This window comes from Diabrotica virgifera, chromosome 5 (assembly GCF_917563875.1).
Source record: "Diabrotica virgifera virgifera chromosome 5, PGI_DIABVI_V3a".
NCBI classification, from domain to species: domain Eukaryota; kingdom Metazoa; phylum Arthropoda; class Insecta; order Coleoptera; family Chrysomelidae; genus Diabrotica; species Diabrotica virgifera.
Genome location: NC_065447.1, coordinates 108102712 through 108121316, shown reverse-complemented (window position 1 = coordinate 108121316; position 18605 = coordinate 108102712). Strand labels below are relative to the sequence as shown.

Here is an 18605-nt window from a genome sequence, read left to right as displayed (position 1 = left end):
CATACCAGCTGCATTAGCGAAAACCATACTCAACTTTTACACTTGCAGAAAAATTTATCTGAGATCTAATGATAAAATAATAGACTGATAGGTCCTCGATATAATAACCTAGGACTTCCACAGGGGTCAGTTTTAAGCCCTCTATTATTTAATCTGTATACAGCTGACTTACACAATATTTCAATGGTAAATAACAGCTTTAATATAATACAATATGCTGATGATTTTCTGATATACTCATCTTCCAAATCATAAGAAAAGTGTTTACAGATTTTAGGAATGGACGACTTCTCTAATAGCTGGTTCAAAGAAAATGGATTTGAAATAGCACCAAGCAAATCCAGTATATGTATTTTCACGAGACATAATCTCCCAAAAATAGACAAAATAACAGTAAGCAGTCGTGAGTATAATTTCTGTGCCTCAATTAAATATTTAGGGATGATTCTTGACCGTAAATTAACTTGGAAGCTACACATCGAATTCATGTTAAACAGATGCAACAAGGGATTAAATTTCCTTAAAGCAATTTCTAAAACTTGGTGGGGAGCCGATGTAGAAACGGCATTGCTTTTTTATCGATCGTACATAAGATCAATCATCGATTATGGATGTGTTTTGTATGGTTCAGCAGCTAAGTATATATTGGGAAAAATAGATGTGTTTCAAAATACAATATTACGTATTTGCCTGGGTACTATGAAGTCAACTCCAACCAATTCGTTATATGTTGAATCTCTTGAATTTCCATTGAGATATAGAAGACAATATCTTAGTCAAAAATTTCTGATTAATATTTTTCATAGAAACTCCTTTCTCTCTATTCCAATATTAGCAAACTTAATAATGCAGATTTAATAAATAAATATTGGATCCACAAGAACTCCCCTCCACTTTGTGAGGCTTTTAGGAATCTCTCATATTGCGATTACACCAACTCACATACATATAACAGCTCAAACTTTGAAGATTTTTATGCTTTTTTGGAAACTATTACGGTAATTAAACCAAGGTACCATGTAAATACTGCAATTAGCTTCAATATTTTAAGAAATTTATTAGAAAACTGGCCAGAATCAACAGTTACTTACACAGATGCATCAAAGTCTTCTTTTGGCACTGGATGCGCTTTTTATATCCCCTCAAAAAGTATAGAAAACATGTTTACACTGGATCATAATTTTTCAATTTTTACTGCTGAAGCCATAGCAATTTATGAAGCATTAAAGCATTTTAAGAGTTCCAGTGACAGCTCCGCAACAATTGCGTCTGATTCTTTGTCGGTTCTTTTAGCCATTGAGACTATGTTTTTACCCAGTAAAAACACAAATATTTACATTCTTCTAATTAAAAAAATAATTTTTGAATTGCACCATGAGCAAAGAACAGTTAGATTTTTGTGGATTAAAGCTCACATAGGGCTCGAGTATAATGAGCATGTAGATATATTAGCTAAGAAAGCCATTGCTTCTGGTGTGAAAACAGATTATAAGCTCTGCATCCCAGATGTATTTATAAAAATCAAGAATGATCTAAACAAACAGTGGAAACAAGAATATTATGAATATAGTCAACACTCCAAGTCACAATATGCACTGATACAACCCACAATCCCGAGTGAATTTTGGTTTAAAAATTACTCTGTTCCACGTAGATACATTACATCTATTATCAGAATGAGATCTGGACACGCGTGCTGTCCAGCCCATCTAGCAAAACTTAGAATTTTAAGTTCCAATTTATGTGAAGATTGTCAAAAAGAAGCAGATTTAAACCATATTTTCTTTGACTGTACAAAATATATACAACAAACTGATGACTTAATAAACAATTTAATCAATCATAAAATCCTTCCTCCCTATAACATTTGCTACCTTTTGTCATTAAATAATAAAACCGTATATGACTATTTAACAGAATGTATTTCAAAAAGTAACCTTAAATTGTGAGCACAGTTAAACTAGTAACCTTTGTTTTACCCCATTTGTTTAAAACCTTCTTTCCGTGACCCAGTCTAGTTTGTGTATTAATTTAATGTCTTGATGGGTCCCTAGACGAGAAGCGAGTAACCATGTTATTTCTTACTGATAATCAAATAGGTATTGTGATAATTACTTTCTTTTCTTTGCTTTAGGAAGAACTTAAAAAAGTTGTGACTGGCTGAATGGCAAAAGCCTATGCCAAAAAAAAATAATCGAATACAGGCAAAATAAATGGAAAACTAACACAGTTTATACCAGTACAAAGCGGAGTCAGACAAGGTTACTCGTTAAGCCCACTGCTCTTTAATATAATAATGGACGAAATAATAGAAGCCGTACGTAAAAGTCATGGTGATAGAATGGGGAACAAATAAATGCAAATATTATGTTATGCAGACGACGCCGCATTAATCGCCGAGACAGAATATGATCTCCAAAGATTAACACACATCTTCAATACAACAGCCAAGAAATACAATATGATAATATCAGCAGGAAAAACCAAATGTATGGCATCTAACATCTAAATACCCATTACGATGTAAAATCGAAATTGATGGGAAAATAATAAAGCAGGAAGCAAAGTTTAGATATTTGGGAATAGATATAACCAGTTACGAATAGGTTAAAGAGGAAGTGTAACGGTTTGACGTTACGAAATCAGTTTTGAACTTTTTAATTATTTTTTGAATAACAAGAATATTGAGGAAATCCAGCTCCTGGATACTACTGGGCAAACTAGAAGATTGAAGAGGACAAAGCCTTTTGAACTAGTTTGAGTGATAGTGAAAATCAGAGCATAATGCTTGTGTGCATGTGTATGTTAGAATAGTGCGGTTAGGAAAAGCAGAGCATAGTGCTTGTGTGCCTGTTAGATTAGATAAGAGACGCTATGGGTAAGCTCTTCATTTTAAGGAACAGTATTAATTTAGGTTAAATTAAAATTGCTCATTGGTCAGAGTTATGACCAGATTGTAATTCTAATGAACAATTCAATACAATGAATCGTCATCGTAGTGATGATTATGGAAAAAATATATGACAAGATTTTGTGCAATAAAAATGTTTATATTTATCAAGGATGTATTATTTGGTATGGCTACATATACAGTCGGAAAAATGAAAGAATACCCATGAATGAACATATAAAACAGGCTGTATTTTCCTGTCACCGTGTCACAAAGAAAATTGTCCAGTGCAAGTAACAATAATTATTACATGTACTTGTGCTGACCAGTTTTTTGTGTGACACGGTGACAGGAAAATACAGCGTGTTTTATATGTTCGTTCATGGGTATTCTTTCATTTTTCCTACTGTACTTCTGGTATATCGTCGGTGATGTGATAATACCTCCTATCTGCTTTTTCATAAATTTTGTAGGAGATGAAAAACTTGTTTGGGTCACCTCGTGTTTTCATATATTTTTTGATTTGGTTTGTAGTAAATTCAACTATCTATTTACTACAAAACAAGTAAAAACTTACGTATGAAAACAGGAGGTGACCGTAAAAAATGTTTTTCGTCTCCTGCAAAACTCATGAAAAAACATATAGGAGGTATTGTCACATCACTGATGATATATTTCAGAGAATGTCTAAAAAATATACTTTGAATGTCCTAAGAACATTCATGGAATGTTTCAACAAGACATTCAGTCTAAACAATATACTGTGAATGTTCAAAGAACATTCGTAGACATTCATGGAATGTTCCAACGAGACATTCAAGGAATGTTTAAAATGCTGACACAGCACTTTCCTGGGACTTTCCAGGGACGTTCGTGTGCTTTTGGGGACATTCCAGGAATGTTTTCAATGTCCTGTGTGTACCTTCTAGGAACATTCCTGGAATGTTTTGTGTTATTAGGGTAACCAACATCACTTTCCTAGCAACGGTACTAAATACCTACTGCGATACAATATTACTTCTAAATATAAAATAAAATTAAAACTTTAATTGATGCAATGAACCAGTATGACATAAAGCTTTGTATGCACCACGTGCATTATTAGATGTTTATACCCTCGGGCGACATAGAAACTCTCGGGCCAGAGGCCCTTGAGTTTATAACATTGTCGCCCTTAGGGTATAAACATCTATTTAACTCCCTTGCTATATAAATAACTATTATATATTTGTAAAAACATAGCCCTTAATATGATAGAGTTGATTATTAATACCTGTAAGTTTTTATTTTTGAAGAATCTATTAATTCACAATTATTTGGTTTGGTAAAATACACATCCTTCCTAGAAGGCGATACAAATCTATCAAAGACAAAATGCAGTGACACCCGTGACATTCCTGGAAGACAGTAGCAGTATTGGTTTACTTGCTCTATTACATGGCTAACATCTAAATCGGGAACAAAAGCAGTAATACTAATAAAGCCATCCCAATATCTGAAACATAATATTTTCAAATGAGCTATTTTCGTTACCTATTAAAATATTTAACCTACATAGAAGTAAAATACTTCGGTTTGTACAATGGTATCTAATTTTTATTAAAAAACTTTTAAAAAGTGATCCAAATGGATTATATAAAAACATCAGAACGTTTTCGATCTAGTCAGATCATCTTCAGTGATATTCTGAGTAGTAATTGAAACTAGCCCATTAGTTGATATAGTCTTCAAAGTTACATAATTATTTCTTAAATTCTACTATTGTATTGCGACACAATATCAATGTTAATAGATTTTAATATTAATACTCAAAAGCAGCATGGCTTCCCTGCTCGAAAAAAATAAAGGGGGTACAGGACACACATGGTTTTCGAGCAGGGAAGCCATGCTACTTTTGAGTGGTAATATTAAAATCTATTAACATCGACATTGTGTCGCAGTACAATAGTACAGTTTAAGAAATAATTATGCTATTTTGAAAACTATTATATCAACTACATATAGTCCGTGTCACCTTGACTTTACATAGGCAGAGAGTTATGAGAGAGTTTAGCAAAAAATAATTTGTAATCAAACATTAGAGAGATTAAATTAAAACTTTTTTAGAAAGGCAGTCTACTTTCAGATTCATATGCGTTTAAGTTTATGAGATATACTATAGTTATTACGCATATAGGCAATCTACAATTTTAGGATTCATATGCGTAATAACTATAGTATGTATATGAAATAATCTTAAATGCATATGAATCCTAAAATTGTAGATTGCCTTTCTAAAACAGTTTTAATTTAATCTCTCTAATATTCGGTTACAAATTCCTTTTGATAAAATCGGAATCACCGCGCTAAAAACTTTCAAAAAGACTACATTGCCTATGTTCCTTTTATTGTAAAGTCAAGGTGAGACGGACTATAGTGAGCTGTTTCAATTACTACACAGAATGTCACTGAAGATGATCTGACTAGATCGAAAACTTTCTGATGTTTTTATTTTGGATGACTTTTTAAAAGTTTTTTAATAAAAATTATATACAATTATACAAACCGAAGTTTTTATTTCTACAGTCTGTTCCAACAAAAATTTGATCCCCTCAGAAATTCAGAAACAAATAGCTTCTCCAAAATTTAAAAAAATACGTCAATTTTTAATGGAAGGGGGATGAACTTTCATACAAAATTCATGCCCTTATATGTAACCCCCTACTGTCCCGCATCGACCACTACTTTTTTTAAAATCGCAAGTGTGGTCGTGTGGCACATCATTTGAAAGGTAATTTTTTTCTCTAAACGACGCTCTATTTTATTTTAAGTTACGTAATAAGTTTGAAAATAATTTTGGACTTTACAAATTTATTATAAATTAGTTAGGTACATCAAAAATTATCTAAGGTTATTCCGCAAATTAAAAAAAAATTAGAGGGTCCTGCGGAGAAAACAAATACCTTTTAAATGATGTGCACTCGACTACACTTGCTATTAAAAAAAAACTGGGGGCTGATGGGGGTAGGGAAATTAGGATGAATTTTGCATGAAAATTCCTCCTCCTCTCAATATAAATTGACATGTTTTTTTAATTCTGAAAAAACTCGTGGTTTCTGAGTTACTGGGGTGGGGGTGAAATTTTCGTTGGAGCACTCTGTATATAACTTTTTTAACTATGGTATATAGCAAATCACTGGGACTTTCCCTGTAAAAATATTTTTGTTTTCGTTACTTTTATTCGTCAATTTATCAAAATACAATGGGCAGTTATGTACTTAAATGAAAAAACAATGTAGTTATACGTATTACAAAATGAATGAATTAATGACACTTTAAAAATATAGACTGCAATGTGAATTGCTTTTATTTTCTGCTTAGATAGGGTCAACTTTGATAAAACAAGTAAAGGATGGTCCAATGCAGATATTCATATACGGAGTGTATTGAATGTACCTATATAAACAGAATATCTGAAGATTACTTGTGTTTATAAAAATACGGATATTTCATTTTCTTACGGTACCTGTACCTTATCATCTGTCGAAGGTTATATAGTTATTTCGAAGGCTATAAATTATATTACTTCGATACTCCTTACTGCTCTTAACGGCATATGAGCAAAATGTCGCCTGTCAAAATGTTCAATGTGTTTTAGAGGTATTCATTTTTTTCGAATCCTGAGAAAACTAGTAAATATCTTTGAAAAATATGAACGCAGAACGCATATTACGTTATTACCGAGGGTCTAAAGTCCGTGAAAACTTCTATAATGTTTATTACTTCTATAATCTCTAAGTTACAGGGGTGAAAGGAAAAGAGATAACAGTCTGACTTTATTTCAAATATCTCATTCAAAATAAACTTTTTGGTTTTTCTAAAGAACTTTCGGCCCTCGATAATGATGCAATATTTCATTCTGCGTTTAAATTTTCTAAAAATACTTATTGGTTTTCTCAGGATTCGAAAAAAAAATGAATATATTTAAAACACATTGAACATTTCGACAGGCTATATTTTCCGCCGATGCCCTTAAGTTAGATGATCAACTATTGCATTTGTAGACTGTATAGTCTATATAGACTATACAGCTCTCCGTCTTGCTCCATCATCATCATCATTTGGCTCTACAACTCTATGTGAGTCTTGGCTGCGTTTACTACTTTCCTCCATTGTTGTCGGTCCTGAGCAGCTATTTCCCATTGTTGTACTCCCATTTTGCGTAGATCACTAGCTACTGCGTCCTTCTATCTCTTTCTTGGGCGACCAACTGACCTTTTTCTATCGGGCCTTTCCCAGAATGTGGCGTTCAGAAGTCTTTCCTCACTTGATCTTAGCACGTGACCCGCCCATCTTATTCTGTTTGCTTTAATGTAGCGTACTATGTTTTCATCTCCATATATTGTCTGGAGTTCATCGTTGTGTCTTCTTCTCCATTCTCCTGTTGTCTCTTCTCTTCAAGGCCCATAGATAGTCCGCAGTATCTTTCTTTCAATTACCAGTAATTTTGTCGTTTCCCGCTGGTTCAGAGTCCATGTTTCGCTTCCATACGTTATTGTGGGACGACTTATTGTCTTATATATTCTTATTTTTGCTGATCTTGCGAGTATTTTTGATTAGAGTAGGGTCCTTAATGAGTAATATGACCCGTTTCCTGCAATGATCCTGGCTGCCACGTCCTTTTCATATTTATTTTCAGATGTTATAAACGCTCCCAGGTACTTAAATTCTTTGACGACTTCAAAATTGTATTCATTAATTGTTACGTTTTGTCTAACCCTTGGTCTTGTCCTCGCTGACCTTAAGACCAACTTCCTTGGCTCCATTCTCGAATAGGGTGAAAACTCCTTTTGCATCTCTGGTGGATTGTGCAATTGTGTCCACGTCATCCGCAAAGGCCAATAGTATTTTTGATCCTTGGGCGGCAAATCCGTTTTTCAGTTGTGGCTGAGCTTTCCTTACTGCATGTTCCAGTGCGAAGTTAAACAGCAGGGGGGCGAGAGGATCTCCCTGTCTAAGCCCGGTATCAATGAGGAATTCCTTTGACGTGATGCTGCCAATTCTGATTCGTGCGGAAGAGTTCTCCGTGCTCAACTTCGCTAATCGTACCAGCTTTCCAGGTACTCTCATTTCTACCATAGTCTCCCACAATGCTTCTCTGCTAACAGCATCGTAAGCCTGTTTGAAGTCCACGAAGATTTGGTGTACATCGCGGTTGAATTCCCAGTTTTTTCCAACACCTAGCGTAGGACGAAGATCTGATCTATGGTCGACCTTCCCGGTCTGAATCCTCTTTGGCAGTCGCCTATTATTTCCTCTGCGTATGGAGTTAGTCTTCTAAATAGTATTATGGATATAATCTTATATGTTGTATTAATTAACGATATTCCTCTATAGTTTCGACATATTTGTTTGTATCCCTTTTTGTGAATAGGTACTATATGGCTTTCATGCCAGTGTTTCGATATTTCTTCTCTTTCCCAAACTTCTTTTTGATCCTTGGGCGGCAAATCCGTTTTTCAGTTGTGGCTGAGCTTTCCTTACTGCATGTTCCAGTGCGAAGTTAAACAGCAGGGGGGCGAGAGGATCTCCTTGTCTAAGCCCGGTATCAATGAGGAATTCGTTTGACGTGATGCTGCCAATTCTGATTCGTGCGGAAGAGTTCTCCGTGCTCAACTTCGCTAATCGTACCAGCTTTCCAGGTACTCCCATTTCTACCATAGTCTCCCACAATGCTTCTCTGCTAACAGAATCGTAAGCCTGTTTGAAGTCCACGAAGATTTGGTGTACATCGCGGTTGAATTCCCAGTTTTTTCCAACACCTAGCGTAGGACGAAGATCTGATCTATGGTCGACCTTCCCGGTCTGAATCCGCTTTGGCAGTCGCCTATTATTTCCTCTGCGTATGGAGTTAGTCTTCTAAATAGTATTATGGATATAATCTTATATGTTGTATTAATTAACGATATTCCTCTATAGTTTCGACATATTTGTTTGTATCCCTTTTTGTGAATAGGTACTATATGGCTTTCATGCCAGTGTTTCGATATTTCTTCTCTTTCCCAGACTTCTTTTATAAGATGATATATCTCAAGATGTAGTTTTTCTCCCCCTTTTTTAGTAGTTCCGACTGTATGCTGTCTGGGCCTGGGGCTTTATGGTTTTTTACTGACGAAATTGCGGACTTTACTTCAGCTAGTGTGGGCCTGGTATTTCAAGTTCGGCTAACTGGTACTGTCTTTGTTGCCCTGTCTTTGTGGGGTTTTCTGTATTTAAGAGTTGCTCAAAATACTTTCTCCATTGGCGGCTTATCTCTTCGTCGTCTGTGAGTAATTGTCCTGCATCGTCTTTATAAATCCGTTTTGCTCCAGTTCTACCTTTGTGTCATAATAAAATATTCGGCGGTAATAGTCATCTCACTATGTATTTCTATATGCTCCTATCTATAGAGCAGCGGTTCCCAACCTTTTTTAGCTTGAGGCACACTAACTTAAAAACTCGTTCAGCCACGGCACACTTGGGTAAATATTCTCTATCATGAGTACATATCTGTATGCTGGAGGTAAAGTCTCTAAAGGCACTATGTCACAAATTTGTAATTTTACAGGAGAAGCGTTTTAAGTTTATTTTTGTGTTTCTTTCTTCACAGGATGTACGTTAATACACATTATGTCACAATCCCTTGTCTAATTTATTCTTCAGATTATTAACTTTCAAAATTGTATTATTTAAAACACATATATTGTGATAATAAACTTGATTTATTTTTAATAAAAAAAAATTAAAACACAATGTAGTGGACATAGTGCTGTTTACCTCTTCAAGATCTTTTGGGTCATTGTACTAGATGTTTACCAAAAATGCATTATAGAATGTTAAACTTTAATTTGTTTCTCTTTCATGACAAACATTACAGGGTAAAGTGTAATACCGTAATACTTTACCATGCTTGTTTAATACCGGATTTACAAAGCAATGTCCACAGAGGTATAGGGTTTCATGTCCACATACTTTTTATAAAGTGCTTATCTTTGTTATTTTATAAAGTAGGACATAGTGTCCTTTACCTCCGGCATACAGATATAATCATAATATATTGTTATGTGATTTTTTACAATGTTACTTTCTCTAAAAACAATAATTTAAAACAATGCATTATGCTGTGCTCATTATGGAAACTAATTAGGAAAATTAAAGAAACAAAATTTTAATGCACTTACAAACATATATTTTATAAAAAAACCTTATCTTTAAAAGGTATATTTAAAAATTCCTAAAAAGGGTTATATTACAACAGAACGTTTTTGGAATCAATATTCCATCATCAGTGTTATCACAGGTTTACATGCTTTAAGCCACCAAAATATACGGGTAAAAACCCTTAAGTCATTATAAATTGTGAAGGTTACATTATAGTATCAAAAAAAAATTGTATAGGATGTTAAAAATATTTTCAGATTAACTCCTGGCATAACATGACATCAACCATCATCATCATCATGGCTTATTCGCTCCTGGCGGAGTGTTTGCCGCCCTTTTGGACTCTCTCTCACAGGTCTCATTATTCGTCGAATTATCTTTCTAAGATTTTTAACCTCATTTCATCTTTTTCTGTTAGGCATATCGTCTCTGCACCATAGGTAATCACTGGTCTGATTGCAGTCTTGTAAATTTTTAATTTGGTTGTCTTTGTCTTATTAATGTGCTTTTCTTTCAACAATTTTTGGTAGTTTCAGTAGGTTTTATTACCCAGTAGGTTGCGTTTATTTATTTCATCCGTTCTATAATTTCTGCCATGCACCATCACTCCCAAGTATTTGAAACGGTGTGCTCTTTCAAATGTATATGCAGCAAGCTTAATTTCTTTCTCGATGTTCGTATTCTCTCTTGAGCACTTGGGGTATTTCCTTTTGCTTTGGTTTATTACTAGCCCTCTCTTCTTTACTTCTTTAACTAGTATTAATATTATATTCTGCATGGTTTTTAAATCTAAAGTAACCAGTGCAATATCGTCTGCATACGCTATGAGTTGGGCTGAAGATTAGATAATAGTTCCCATAATTTTGGCTGCTGTTACTGCTCCCTCTATGGCAATGTTAAATAATATTGTTGACAGGGAGTCTCCTGTCTGACACCTACCTCCATTTGTACTTCATCTGTCGGGCCTTCCCTTGTTAAGATTCGTGCCTTGGATTCCTTCATCGTCATTTTCGTGAGACTTACTAGTTTTTCTTGAATGCCTAGTTGATTTATATCATTCATTAGCTCCTCCCTTATTACACTATAAAAAGCTTGTTTGTAGTCAATAAACAGTATATGTAGATCTATTCCGTGCTCGTAACTTTTTTCGACGATTTGCGTTACAATGTGTATTGCATCTATTGTTGACTTACCTTCTCTGAATCCATGTTGGTATTCACCTATTTTTGTTCTCTTTTCTTTTTCTATTCTTTTTCTCATCAAATTAATTAATATTTTGTACATTGTATTTAATAGCGTGATTCCCCTGTAGTTAGTGCATTTCGTCTTGTCGCCTTTTTTAGGGATTGGTGTTATCAGACCGCAATTCCAGTCGTTCGGCATGCGTTTTTCTTCCCATATTCGTTCTATCAGCTTGTGGATTCTGTGGGCTAGTTCCTCTCCCCCTTTCTTGAGTAACTCATTTATAATTTCGTCTGGTCCTGCTGCTTTCCTTGTCTTTAATCTGTTTATGGTCGCCTTTATGTAACACTTCTCTGTATGAGGGAGGCTCTGATTGTTCTTCATTCCTTTTTTTGTTTGTTCTTCATTTTCTGCATTTTCAGTATCGTTTTTCTTTTTAAAAATTTCTCTATAGTGTGTTTCCCATTCCTTTTTTCCAATATTTGTTGGTATCTTTTTCTTATTTTGTGCTTTTATGTGTTTATATAGTCTTGCATTATCGTTACTATTAGCTTCGAGTTCCAGCAGTAAGTCTTCAATCCATTTCTTCTTTTTAGTTCTGCAACATTTGTCTGACTTTTTTCTTCTCTTTATAGTGTAGGAGATCTTCTTGTTTCCCTGTGGCCAACCACATGTGCCTTGCTTTGTCCTTGTCTTTACTAGCTTGCTCCTTCATCGTACCAATCCTTTCTTTTATTGTCTTCCATTAGTCCTATCGTCTGCTGTTGTTAAGACACTATATTTTATGTCTTCCCATGTTTCATCTATGTTCGATGGTTTTAGGACTAGTAGTTTTTCTTCCAACTTAGTGCAAAATTTTCTGTTTGCATTATCTGTATTTAGTTTTGACCGATTCCACCTCTTTCTTTTCTTTCTGTCGTTTTTGTCTTTAAGTATCTTCAATTTCATGTCGCCTGTCACCAAAATGTGATCCGAAATGTGAGATTAGGATGTGGTCTATTTGGTTTCCGTCTGTTGTTCCAGGTATTAGCCACGTTACTTTGTGCTCCTTTTTGTGCTTGAATTGGGTGCTAATAATAAAAGTATTGGTTTCTGCTGCTAGATTACATATTCTCCTGACATTGTTATTCGTATTTTGATGGATCCTTTCTTTTCCTTGCGATTTTTCTGTTCGTGTCTTCTTTCACTCTCTTTGCGTTGAAGTCTCCTAACAGGATTAGTATGTCGTTCTTTGGTATTTCTTCGTACAATTCCTTAAGTTTCTCATAGAATTCACTATTTTCTTCTTCGGGAGCATTCTCTGTAGGGGCATATATATTAACAAATGTTAAATTTGCTTGTTTATTTTTCATTCTTATATATGATATTATTCCATCAACCGTTTTAAAGTTAATAATTTTGTCTCTTGCGCTATTACTAACTAGAAAGGCGGTTCCATTGCGACCCTGTTTACTTTCTCCTGCGTAGTACATTACGTAGTTTCTTCAAGCAATCATCCCTTCTCCTGCCCACCTTATTTCTTGTAGCGCTAGTATTCCCATCTTGTATTTTGTCATTTCTTTTGCCAACTCTTCCATTTTGCCTGGTCTTAGAAGTGTTTTGATATTCCACGTTCCTATTCTTATTTTTCTGTTTTTGTTTTTAATTTTATTTTTTTTTGTTTTTGCGTCTTTTTTACAAAACATTTTCATATCCGTATTCATTGCCAACTCCGTTATACTGTCGCCGTCTTTTGTTATATTTTCTGTTAGTTTTGTTGACGCCATTTTCATCAATTTTCCTCTTGGATCTATATTATCAGATAGAGCAGATCTGTCGTTTATTGTCCTAGCGTTGCCTTTCTTCTCTTCAGGTTTCTTCCAGTAATTTATATCCATGTCTTCTAGTTGCTCCAGTGAGAACAGTTCACCATTTATACATAATTTGTTGTATTTTAATGCGGCTATGTGTCCTTCCTGGCGTACCATTTTCATGAGGATACTTCCTTTGTTGTAGTATTTTTTTCGGGAAGTCCTCATTGATATATATTTTAATTCGTCTTAAGTTTTTAGCAGCCTTCAGAATTTCCATTTTCGTAGCTTTCTTTTTCATTTCTAATATGATGGGTCTGGGTACATTTTGGGGATCACCTTGTCTGCCTATTCTTCTCATCTCTACCCGTTCTTCATCTAAGTTTGTTTGTACTCCGATTTTTTCCATTATTCCCTTTATCGTATTTATCGTTTTTTGTTCGCTTTCTGTATGGTTTTATCCGACCCCCTGTATTACTACGTTTTTTCTTCTAGCTTGTCTTTCCAGTATTTCGATTCTAACTTCTTGTTCCGTGATTTTAATTCTCATTGCTTTGTTATCTGCCTTCAACTGCTCGTTTTCTTTATTTCATTTATCCAGGTCTACTTGCATTTTATCTATTTTCCTTTCGATTCTTACATTTATTTCATCCATTTTCTCTAATTATTCTAATATCCTCTCCATTTTACCGCGGTAAGGGTGTCCGCCCATCCACTTGTCGGAGCTTCAACCCTTCTCAGCACTTTGGAGTTTTCCTCAGATATGGATTTTCGTAATAATGATTCGGCTTTACTGCAGCAATTTTTCAATAGCCGGCAACGTCGCTTTTATTTCAGACAGCACTTCAGCTCTGATAGGGATGTTTTTGTCTGTTGTTTATTAATTGATTAAAGAGGTTATTGTGCTTTTTGCAATGCTTACTCATTAATATCTGCTGAATTTTGAGGAAATATTTTTATCGGAAGAACTGTAGTCAGTATAAATTCACTGTAGTTTAGTTGTATTAGTTTGTTTTTTTACTTTGCTACACTAAATTTATATTTTAATACTTAGCGTATTTTGACAGTATCGTTCGGATTCAAGCCTCGATGCTCGACATCAACCATATTGGTTGGAATATTTGAAGGTAGGATCTGACATGGCAGAGTTTAGAAGACAACTGAGTTGTCATATGGTCAATATGGTTGATGTCATGTGATGCCAGGAGTTAATCTAGAAATATTTTTAACATCCTATACAAATTTTTTCATATAATGTAACCTTCACAATTTTAGACAACTTAAGGGTTTTTACCCGTATATTTTGGTGCCTTAAAGCATGTGATAACACTGATGATGGAATATTGATTCCGAAAACGTTCTGTTGTTATATAACCTTTTTTGGGAATTTTAAATATACCTATTACAACACAGGGTTTTTATTTTTTGTGATTTATGGTATACAGCCAGTTACAGGAATTTTTCCTTGTGATATATTGTTTGATTTATTGTTATATATTTTGTGTTAAAAGAGACGAGTTGATAATAGAACTGAATATAGTATAAAACAGAATGTCCGTCTAATTAAAAATATTACACTAATTGGTACTACTACAGTATGCGGTCTACCAATCCCTATCTGTTATAGTGTGCAAAAAACACAAATTTTGTGGCTTCTTCCACAATATTATTAAAATATTTATTATTAAAATAGTTTTATATCACAAAGTATACCTATCTGTGTGGCTAAACAATACTATAATTGACAAGCGCAGAACAGAAGTTTTATTCAATGAACAATAGTCGGTAAAATTTATTAGCACGGAGAATTAAAAAAGTAAATAAATGTACTACAGTAAACTCTCTCTTAACGGACACCTCCCTTCGCCGGACACCCCCTTTATACGGACGATTTTTAAAACAAAAATTATTCTGCCATATATGAACCTGTACCCTTTAACTCCCTTCGGCGGACACTCTTAACAACGGACGCGGACAGTAAATGATGTGTAAATGCGGACAGTAAATGAAAAAATTAACATTTTTTTCAAAATATTTTACAATATAAAACTATATGTATATGTTACAGTTCAAGTTGATTATCCAGTTGGAGTTGACTCCAACTAGTTGGAGTCAACTCTAACGGCTGGTTTCAGTAAAAGTTGATTATAAATATAAAATGAAGATTTATATTCAACATTTACTAGTAAAAGTAGACTCCAACTAGGAAAAGTATACTCTTCCCAATGCCATTTAGTAAAAGTTGATTCTGATTCACACAAACAGCCGATTCTAGAAATTAAATGTTACTGAATATGTTCAAATTAGTCTAGGCTGTATCGTCGCCCCCGTTAGGTAAATTACTCCGATTCGAATTTTTTGCACAAACTTACTCAAAAAGAGGTCCTTATAACAAATCTACTGGGTACCAGGCAGTACCTTGATCGATAAATTGTTTAAACAATTTTTTTAGACAAATTCACAAAAATAATTTTTTCACTTCACAAAATAATTTTCCTAACAAGTGCAGAAAGTCATATTTTTCCGCACGCGACTGCAGTTTGCCGAACGACGCGGAGTTCGGCAAGCAGTCGAGTGCGGAAAAGAGACTTTCTGCAAGCGTTAGGAAAAATATTTTTTCTACGAGTCTTTAAAAAATGACCAAATCTTAATCAATTAATTTAATTAATATAAAAATACATACACAAATTAATTCTTTGACAAGGTTGTCAAAACCAAACTTTCAGCATAATTGGTTAGCATGACGACGATCTTGGTTTCCATGACGACGATTCAAAACAACTCTTATTGTCTACTGATTTGACTTTCGAATACTATGTCAAAATTATTTTATTTCATCGAATTCTCGCGTTAATTTCATTAAAACATGAACACAATAAGATATATTTGAAATAAATTAGTAAATAATATCTAAATATTAGTTTATTGTATGTATTATAATTACTTAAAGCCATATTAACATATCTAAATTAACACGCGTGAGGAAAAGTAAAACGCGTGCGGAAAAGTAAAACGCGTGCGGAAAAGTAACACGCGTGCGGAAAAGTAAAACTTTCTAAACTAAAACGCGTTCGCGAAAGTAGACATTTTTGCACGCTCGTAGAAAAAAGGTATTTTGTGATTTTTCTCTAAAATTGATTGTTGTCGAGTTATACGCGATTTAAAATTTGAAAAATGCGAAAATAGCCATTTTCAAGGCTTAATAACTCGGTTAAAATCCATTATTATGAAGGTCAGAAAGTGACCAAGTTTATAGCCCCCTCTACAAGATCCAGCAGAAATTTTTGTCACTATTTTATTACTAAGCTTTATATTTAATTATTAACAATGAGCGCTAAGTGCGTATTAGGCGGCCGTCAATGGTGAGTGCTAAAGAGATGCACCATTCTAGCCGTCCAATGGTGAATCTCACTCGCACTCACATTGACGGCCGCCTCAATACACGGTTAGCGCTCATTGTTGATAATTAAAAATAATATCTTATTAATGAAATAATGACAAAAATTTCTTCAGGATCTTATAGAGGTAGCTTTAATCTTTGATTTTTTTTTAGTTTCTGACTTTCATAATATATAATATCGTATGGCATTTTTGCCTTTCGGACAGTTCCGGCGCCAATTACACCTTTAACCCTGTTTCAAGTAACTAGTGGCGATGTACACTAGCCCAGGGGGACCTACGGCTTAACGTGCTCTCACGGTGAGACGGCTCGTGTCATTATTGGAAATGAAAATGGTTTGTCTTTGGCAGGGCTCGAACCCACGTGCAATGGCGTATGAGGCCAGCGATTATGCCGTTACTCCACGGCCGCTCGCTCGACTTTCACAATAATTATCTTTAACCGAGTTATTAAACATTGAAAATGGTTATTTTGGCGATTTTCAAATTTTAAGTCGCTAATAACTCGACAACAGTCAATTTTAGAGAAAAAAAGGCCCAAAGGATCTAAAAAAAATTTGTACGAAGTGAAAAAATTATTTTTGCGAACTTGTTTAAAATCATTGTTTATCACTGTTTATAAACATTGTTTATATAAACATTGTTTAAACACTGTTTATCATTCTTTATAAAGTATCACTTTGTTGTATTGAAAGAAGAATGTTACTTTACCTGCCGCGATTATTAATCAAATTAACCGAGATTGAATGTAAGTGGTCAATGGCAGCAATCGATTATTTATTTGAGTGAAATTAAAATTTATTTACTTTAATTATTAAAAATATTGTTCAAAATTTATCTTATTATTAATAAAATTTATGTCAAAAAGTAAAATTCTGTAGTGTTTCGCAATTATATTCATACAAAATAAATCAAAACTTTACAGATTTATTAATTAGGTAGGTATAAAATATTGATAACTATCGATTAAACATCAAAACCGGCCATCGTGCAAAAGGCATCTGTCATTACTGTCATACTAATTTTTTATTTCGTCTCAAATTAAAAAAATTTCCTCAAAGTTGTAAGTAAGTGTTAATGTTTTTTATGATTGACGATACAATTTTGTACGCACCACCTCAATACTCTATCGAACGCGTCTGTTGCTCGCTTCGCTTCCTCTGCTCGTAATATCAGACTCGTTCGATAAAGAGCCACTTTACTGACTTGGTACATAAATAACTATTAAACAATTTTTCGACCACGGTACTGCCTAGTACCATCTGTCCGACAGCGAGTATAACTCCTCGTTAATTATAACAGGTAGAATGACAAATGAGGTGTCAAAGGAAAGATTAATATCCAAGGATGGTACTAAAGGTGACAAATTTAACCTAGGCTGTCTATCCGTCCGTCCGCGAATATAACTCCTCCGTCATTATAACAGGTAGAATGACAAATCTTCTTCTTCTTCTTCGTTTTGTATAGACATTACTTTGTCTGTTTTTTCAATGTGCCTCTAGTAAGTTGTCGTTCCATCGTTTTCGTGATCTTCCCACTGAACGTCCTCCTATTGGGGAACCGTCTCTCGCTGTCCTGACTACATTCTATTCTATTCTTCTGTCTCTTACCCAGTTATTAATGTTATCCACCTTGCATCTCCGTCGTATATCTGTACTTCTAGCTCTGTCCCATAGAGTCTTACTATCGATTTTTCGAAGGGTTTTCATCTCGGCTGTTTCGAGCAATCTTTTTCTCCTCTCTGTGTCGGGTTGTGTTTCTGCCGCGTATGTCATTATTGGTCTGATGACTGATTTGTAAATTCTGCCTTTCATTTCTTTTCCGATATGACAAATGATGTGTCAAATGAAAGCTTATAATCCAAGAATGGTAATATTCATTTTCTTCTTTCATCCATTAAATCCAATATTTCCTCTGTCATTCATCTTTGCTTCCGTGGTCGCTGTTTTGTGAGCATTTCAGTTGTCGTTGCAAGGGCGTGTCTGATTTCCTCCCGAAGGCGAAAGTTAAGGATGTTTAATTATATGACAGTGTGCTAAAAAACAGTGCGAAAAAGTAAAACCCATTTAAAATACAGTGTTACTTCAAACACACTTTAAACCCTTCATGTACTGCTATCTATATTTACAATTTTTACACAATAAAACCTTTACATCAGCGGTTCT

The 18605-nt window shown here is 34.4% G+C and overlaps 1 protein-coding gene across 4 annotated transcripts in view; it reads right to left on the bottom strand.

Annotated features, from left to right (window-relative positions):
* LOC114330850 (beta-1,4-glucuronyltransferase 1) overlaps nt 1-18605 on the bottom strand; it is a 188620-nt gene that overhangs the window by 79914 nt on the left and 90101 nt on the right. For all 4 annotated transcript variants that reach the window (XM_028280269.2, XM_028280271.2, XM_028280273.2 and 1 more), the window contains exon 4: nt 4164-4385. In XM_028280269.2, coding sequence (XP_028136070.1) covers nt 4164-4385 — 222 coding nt within the window. The remainder of the gene's footprint in view (nt 1-4163; nt 4386-18605) is intronic.